General features: G+C 31.7%; 1 protein-coding gene across 1 annotated transcript; it reads right to left on the bottom strand.

The window, feature by feature from the left end:
- Positions 1–830: 830 nt before the first annotated feature.
- LOC107476684 (BURP domain-containing protein BNM2A) lies at positions 831–1,966 on the bottom strand. The gene is made up of 2 exons (XM_016096542.3): positions 1,799–1,966; positions 831–1,719 (listed from the first exon to the last, which is right to left on the bottom strand). The coding sequence occupies exons 1-2, from the start codon at positions 1,871–1,873 to the stop codon at positions 907–909; spliced, it is 888 nt and encodes a 295-aa protein (XP_015952028.1). The 5' UTR covers positions 1,874–1,966; the 3' UTR covers positions 831–906.
- Between the last annotated feature and the right edge of the window lie 6,011 nt (positions 1,967–7,977).

Consider the following 7,977-nt stretch of genomic DNA (forward strand, 5'->3'; position numbering starts at 1 on the left):
ACGTGTTTTTTTTAATTAAAATTGGGGTAGTTTAGGAATTAAATTAAAAATTTTATTTAAAAGGACGATTTTAATACGAAAAAAAAAACGTTAAGGATGATTTTAAATAAAAAATTACGTCGGGGACGGTTTCTATTCTGGCTAAAAATCTTAGAGACCAAAACCATACTTAACCTTAATTAAAATGAATAAGAAAAAGTACAGGTGAATAATATAAATGTTAAAAATAAAAAAAAAAGGTAAAAATTTTTTTGTTATTTGATTAGTAAGGTAAAAAATTTATTCATGTTATTCAGATTTAATATGGTTATTCAAAAGAGAAAGTCTAAAGACTAGCATTTTTATTAAAATTCGGTTAGTATTTAATTAACAAAAAAAAGTTAATAATTTTACATCATTAATATAATCTTATACTATTAAAAATACTAATAATAACTAATTGATTACTACAAATCACAAAACATTATTTCTATTCAAAATGGGGAAAGTATGAGGAGCCAATGAAATATTTATACAATGTGTACAATGGAGGTTTATGGAGTATTAGAGATATAATCATTAGTGTTACATTTTTCCATGAGCTGAAGTTTTTGGGATGAGTGGTATCATGACATGGTATTAAAGCGCTAGATTCGAAAGGTCAAGAGTTCGATCCTTGGTGAACCCAAAATTAAATTAATTTTTCGAAAAGATGTTTATTATCCCATGTAGTCGGATGGTTATTCTAAATAGTATAGGGGATTCAAAATGATAAACTAAATAGACCATTAAGATTCAACGCTATGCTTATGAAGATAATAAAAGAGTTTTTTTACCTTGAAGGCACACAGTTTACCACACAACATCCATACATTATTGATAATAGTTTTATGTAAGTGGAACATATGCATACATTAATCGCTAACATCACATGGCAGAAAATCCAGCATCGGATTGAACCACTTTTGGAACAAAGATAAGATTATCAGCAGGGAAAAAGTGGCACACCGAAGTGGTTCCAGGCTTAACAGCAAGAACTTGAAATGAAGGATGAGAAGAACCCCATTGTGAAGTATCCAAATGACAAACAACGATAGCTTCCACCTTATCACCATTGTCACCTTCAAGTGGCACCCTATAAACCTTGTTCTGAGTTGTCTGGCTATGGCAATAGAAAACACCATAAGGGTAAGGCATGGTGTGACAAGCCACCATCTTCGGTGCTTCCATCTCTTTAATGTCTTCTAACATTGTATAATTCTGGAAACTCACACTAGACTTAGTCTTGTGAGAAGTCGAAAGGACTCGAAACCCGGAATCTTTTCCCAGAATGCTTTGAGCGAAATCAAGCATGGAATCTAAGGAAGTTGCACAGAACTTGACCTCTCCTTTGATAGGCTTGCTCTCACATTCCCTCAGGGTATCTTCCATGGCTTTCGCCTGCGCAGAATCGCGGGCGAAGCCAAAGAGTTGGAGGAGTTGTGGGAGTTTTTTCAACGAGAAAGGAAGTGAATCAGCTTCTTGCTTTGGCCATAGCTTTGGTGAAGTTGAAGGATCTCTCTTGGGAAAATAAATTGGCATCCTTTGACCTACCTTCAAATCCTTCATTGTCAAGAACACCATTAGAGAAGGGTCTATGTCATGGTGATGATGATGATGATCATGTTTGTGATCATCATTAGATGTTATTGCTCCATGATTCATACCCAACTCCCTTCCAATGATTCCATAAGATGAACACTGCAAAACAATAATAAGATTACTATAAGTTTCCATAAATTGCATGAATCTAAGAATAATTGAACATAATTTATCATACCATGATAAGTAGGAAATGGAGCAAGAGGATCCATGTTAGAACATTTTCAGCCATGTTTGTAGCTGAATAATGCATTGAACAGTTTTGTGAATTTCAACTAGTACATACACACCCTTTGATACTAAATTCAGATGAAGAACAGTGATATCAGGCAGGGTCCATTGTACTACGTGGCTCAAATTAGTTAAAGTAAAAAAATGCAAAAATATGATCCGTTACCAGCATTATTTAATTCTAAATTATTGGTAAAAAACAAAGCAAATAATTTCCGCAACGATACATCATATCATATAATAATCATATAATCTTATCTGCACGTCATTTTTCCATTGAAATAAAGATAACACCAAAAATACAACTACATATACAGAATTATCTAATAGAGACATATGTTTGATAGCTAGGGTAATGAAATAATCTTTCATGTATCTCTTTTTAGTTTTTTTGAGTAAAGTAATTTTATGAAATGGTATCAAAATTTTTATGACGAAAAAAAAATATAAGATAAAAAAATATTTATGCCAAAAAAATTATAAATTCAAAAGAGATTTTTATATATTATCAATTATGTGTCTTCTTATTAATTAACTTAAGTTTTTGCAAAGAATTGTTTCATGATATATATTGTAACGATTATATTGCTAACTTTTAAGATTTTTTAAATAAAAAATAAATTCACGTTTTAAACGAAAAATATGAGCTGAAGATTTTGCTTAGAAAGATTATATTATCAAAAATTAAGATAAGTTTTAATAAAATAATAATAAAAATTTATATCACAAGAAGTTACATGTGTTTTTGGTTTTGTGTTTAAAAATAATTACAAATGCACAACTAAATAACTAAAAACGTGAAAATTATGTTTTGATTTGAGAGAGATAAAAAAGAAAAAGTGAAAAAAAATATATTATAAAGTCACTCATTTTAAAAGTTTAAAAAAAGAAATAGTATAAATAGTTATATTTATAATATTCTCTTTTAAATAAAAGCTTTTGAAAATTGTAAAAAACTTAGAAAAGAGGAGTTGAATCTATGACTTTTTTTAGTTTAATGAAATAAGACTTAACTTATAAACTTACACTAAGATTTTATTTGAACTCAGCAGCAAAAAATTTATAAAATAATTTTATTTTGTCTCATAAATATCTGAGAATAAAACATAGAAGGAAAGAGAGTGGTGCAATTTCCACTATAATTAAAATATTACACACACCAATTCTACATAATTGACACACTTGGTTATGCTAATACCTAACTCTTCACTTAGTGCTTACCCAACTAAGAAATGGGTACCTCACTGGTACAAGATACAAGACACAAAATAACAACCCCACTATGGTAAAAATAGCCAAGAACCCACCTTGGTTGGCTAAACTAAGAATGCATCTCTTACTCTCAAAGAGTCTAGAAAAAAATAAGCACACAGCTTATTTCAATATATAACTCAATCAATTCAACTCATAAACAAAAGGGGTACATATATACGCATATTTATACTAGTAGGGGAAGGAAAACTTTCATGACTCTGATGATGTGGGACTAACTCATAACACAATATAAATAATATATGTTAAGTTATACTATTTTAATTAACGACACAAACATAAAGATACATGCTCCCGCATCATTCTCCCTGGATTGGAAAAGACTCCTACATTATCCTCTCTAAGTTGAAAAAGGCTCATCTTGTATTGGCGAAAGATTTTATTGATGAGTGCATTTAAAAGATGTGAAAAGGTATAGTTCAACTTGATTCTTTTAACCATTTACATATTGTAACTGTTAATACGATCTTCTTGTCATCTTTGATCAAGGAATATGTATTTTTAAAATCCTCATAAATAATTCGATAATTATATTACCAAAAACGTCCTAACAGTAAATGACACGCGTCCATCAAGATGACGTCATACCATACTTTATCTTCAAAAAATTTGTCTCAAATCACCTAATCCCCAGAAAATCACAGTATCAATATCAAATCTAAATTGTTTAAAGATCATTTTGGTGCAAATCCACATGTTTACTTTTACGCTTCTCACTTCTTTAAAAAAAAAAACAAATAAAATTCTCGTATACTCAATAAATCCCCACTGTACTCCCTTCAATCTCCTCCCTCATCGACCAACTAAAGTTAGAATGGCCCGACAACCTTTTCGCCATATATTCCAACAGATAGTAGAATAATAAAATTTGCAACAAACGAAATAAGCAAATTTATTTATAATAGTATAATAAAATTTTTGAAATACTAAATATATGTTTTTTTTATAAGTGATGATTAATTAGTTGCTGATTTTCTTTATCTACATGCATGTAATATGATTGAATATTTTATAATCTGCGATATACATATGGTGTAGTATAAATTTAAATTAGTTATTACCGTAACTCATCACTTTCTTCGTGAAATTTGTCATAAATTCTTGGTAAAAATTCAGGTGAAGTCGACTTCACGTGAAGTTAATATCTGCAAATCATTAGATAAAAATTTAGTTAAATAATCAATCAAATTATCTAACGACTCTCAGATATCAAATTTACGTGAAGTTAGCTGTACCAGAATTTTCACCCAAACTTTAATTTTGAGCACGCTGCACGCATGCTAGTAGTTGCCTAATAATAATATATGAATGGTTCAGATACGGAGCTGATCGAAAACATTCACCAAATCTTGTCTTCTCATGTAATTTTATAACTGTTCAATTTCCGAGCCTGTTAATGACTTGTATTTTATTCAAATCGAAAATGAAATTTATAAAATAATGTCGTGCAAAAAATGAAAGCATTTTTATTTGTTTATTTATTTTAAGATAAAGCATCCTAATAAAAAACTAAATATAGGAGTGACAATATGTACCCTATTCGTAGGTATCCAACTCTATCCAATTCAGTTGAATAGGGTTGCCAATCCAATATGCGATGGTTAGGGTTGACTGCGAAGTGGATAGGGTGCGGATTGAGTATCAACCCTACCCGATCAACCTGCACCCTATATATATATAATGTTATAAAAATATGTTATAGGTGAGTGTTAAACCAAAGAACTCTCACTTAGTACAAAAAATCTTTACTATTAAACCAATATCATCAATTAATAATTTAACACTTTTGTATATATAAAAACTAATTTTATTTTAGTAATATAAAAATACAATATTATATCATAATCTTTTATTTGTGTTTGTGTTATTAAGTTAAGCAAAGACTCTTATGTAGAATTGAATATTTGATGTGATTATATTGTTTATGGTATAATTGTGTTGTTTGTGAAATGATTATTTGTATTGAATTTTTAATTTACATGCTTATTAGATTATATAATAATATAACATATTTATAAAATTTTGTGGATAGAATCGAATATTGACAGATTAACTATAGATAGAATTAAGTTTAGGTTGTTCTTAACCCGCAGATAGAATTGAATTTTAGTAACAAATTTAACCTGTCCATAGAATTAAAGTTGAGTTTAAACTATATTCTACTAAACTCAACTCTATCTTACCCATTGTCATTGTTAACTAAATATTCATAGCTGCCCAAACACATTATCATAACTAATCTCTTGCATAATGTTACTTTTTTATGCAAATATAATATGAGTTTAATTTTAATGTATTAATAATGTCAAATATTTTACACAATTATATAATTACATTCGTTCTTTTAGATAATCATTAATTATGTGGTCAATACAAAATAATAATTATTTTTAATGATGTTAACAATATATCAAAATTAAATTCATATAATATTTGTAACGTTTTAATGTTGTGGTTAAAATAATAAATTTTTCAAAGAGAGTTTTTATTCTCGATCTTTGTCAAAATTTTAATTTTATATTTTTAAAATTTAAATTAATTTCAATTTTGTTATGAATATTTTATGACTAGTTCAGTTTTATATTTAAGATGGATATAGTAAAGTGTACATTGAACCAATTCTAAAATTATTTGAAACAAATCCAGAATTCACATAACGAGAGAGAAAAATTATAAATATGGAATTAAAATATTTAAAGAGTAACTAGTAAAGCTGTCAAAAAGTTTGCAATTGAATCTAGCGGTGTATTCAAAACTCATTCATTCTTCTTAATATCTTCTGTGATAAAACAATTGATCTTGCCTGGGAAAAAGATCGGCTTCTACTTCTTGGGATCGGCCGAGCTATAGGCTGGAATGTTGAGCGTCCGTCCTTCTGAGTTCGAGCTTCTTATGGTTATTGTTATGCAAGAATGCGGGCAATGAAAAATGGGGGGAGTGTACCTGCAAAGGCACTCCGATGCTTAAGTCAGTATTCGGAATACAGTAAAAAAAACTTACCTTAACGAGATGTTTTTCCCCCCTTTACATGGAGAGCTTCTCGTCCGTTTATATTTTTAGCAATAAATCGTCGGTTTCTTATTGTGCCGTTTTGAGACGTCGGTTGTAAAAATGTTAACGTTACCGAGTTATAGCTCATCAAGTCTGAGTAATAACGGATGATGACGAGTTATGGTGCTTGCCGATAACGGTTAGGAGACCGAAATATATAACTCGTATTAATGATGACCATATCACAGCCCCCAAGTTTAGCCTGTGGAAAGTTTTTTAATGAAGCAGGTTGAGCTTTTTGTGATGAGTTATAACTCGGTTGAGTGGATTTCTGAGTGGGCCCCCAGTTCAACGTACTTCATTAAAGGAACTTTGTTTGTGCCACGTTGGATAACGTGTTTGTTGTTTATTGAGGAGAGAGAATGAGTGGGTGCTTCATTAATGTTTTGGTAGTTTCCAATGTTCCGTTCGTCCTTTCGTGTGATTGATGCAATGGTGATATTTGAAACGTTTTTATTTTGATTAATAACTTTTACTGATTGGAACTTCTGCATTTTGATTTTCTCCTTCTCTGTGAAGAATGAGCAAGAGAGGTATGGCTATGTCTGCGTTTTTGTGATTTTTTTCTTCATTCTTCTTCTTTCTGTTTGTTGGTTGCATGTTTGTTTTATTGTGTTTTTGATGGGGTTTGAGAAGGAGAAGAAGGGTAAAGTAGATTGGTCTTACGATTGGGTTGGGGATGATGTGAGGTCTCGGGTGTCGTTATTTTGTGATGAGGCTGCCGTAAGGGAGGTAGATGTAAGTAAGTTGGTGAGGCCTGGTTCTGGAGTTGGGGTTGAGTTACTGCCATGTAGTGTAAATGATAGGGTTTATCACCGTGGGAGTGGTTTTGAATTTTTCTACATGCGCAGCTGTGTTCTGGAAGAATTGAGAGTGAGGTTACCCTTTACAGATTTCGAGTGTCAGATCCTTAAACAGTTGAATTGTGCTCCATCGCAGCTTCATCCGAATGGGTGGGCATTCTTGCGTTCTTTTGAAATTCTAATGGAATTTCTGGAGCAGGTACCCTCTGTTGACCTTTTCTTCTCACTATTCCAAGCTAAAGGGGTGTGGAAAGGGGGTTGGGTAAATTTCAACAGCACCCCTGGGTTTGGCATTTTCAGGTTGTATAAGTCTTCTTTCAAAGATTTCAAGGAGATGTACTTTAAGGTTAGGGGTTTGGAAAAGGATTTTCCATTTTTCGTAGATGAAAATCTGGCTGAGAAGTTCCCATTATATTGGTGCTCGAAACCTCAGAATATACTCGGACCCGAAGTTATTCTTCCGAGAAATGCTTGTTTGATTGAGTTTCTTGTTGAGAACATCGGTCGGGGAGACCTGATTTCAATGTATAAGCTTCTGAAGTGGGAAGAGGATAAAGATGCTGTTTTAAAGTATTTAGGTGAGTGATAGGGTTGTTTGTGATGTAGTTGCTATTTCTTTTCAGATATCTGATGCTCCTTATTTTTTGTAGGTGGTAAATATCCTGGGGTTTCAGCTGCGTCTTTGAGGACACGTTTCAAGAATAAGAACTTGGAGAAAGAAGTTTCATCTTCTAATGTTGAGAAAATTGCTGGGACTGGTGAGGTTACCCAGCCTCGGCAAGGTCGGAGGAAGGTTATTGTTAAAAGGAAGAAGAAGTCCGATCTTGTTGACCTGTCTGATGACTCTGAGGAGAAGTCGTTTGGGGTTCCTGTCGAGGAGATACAAGCTTTTATGGGTAACCAAAAAAGGCTTCACGAAATTTCTGAACAAAGTGAGGGGTTTTCTGTCTGGGGGAGAGAATATCCTTATATGGCTGTAGTGGACGAGTATTGTCAGTCG

This window comes from Arachis duranensis, chromosome 3 (genome assembly GCF_000817695.3).
Source record: "Arachis duranensis cultivar V14167 chromosome 3, aradu.V14167.gnm2.J7QH, whole genome shotgun sequence".
In the NCBI taxonomy this organism is placed as follows: Eukaryota; Viridiplantae; Streptophyta; class Magnoliopsida; order Fabales; family Fabaceae; genus Arachis; species Arachis duranensis.

Bases quoted from the DNA above. Each gene is read 5' to 3' on its own strand.
- LOC107476684 (XM_016096542.3), bottom strand. From the start codon at position 1,873: ATGCATTATTCAGCTACAAACATGGCTGAAAATGTTCTAACATGGATC. The intron at 1,720-1,798 runs GTATGATAAATT...ATTGTTTTGCAG, and splicing joins TCCATTTCCTACTTATCATG to TGTTCATCTTATGGAATCAT.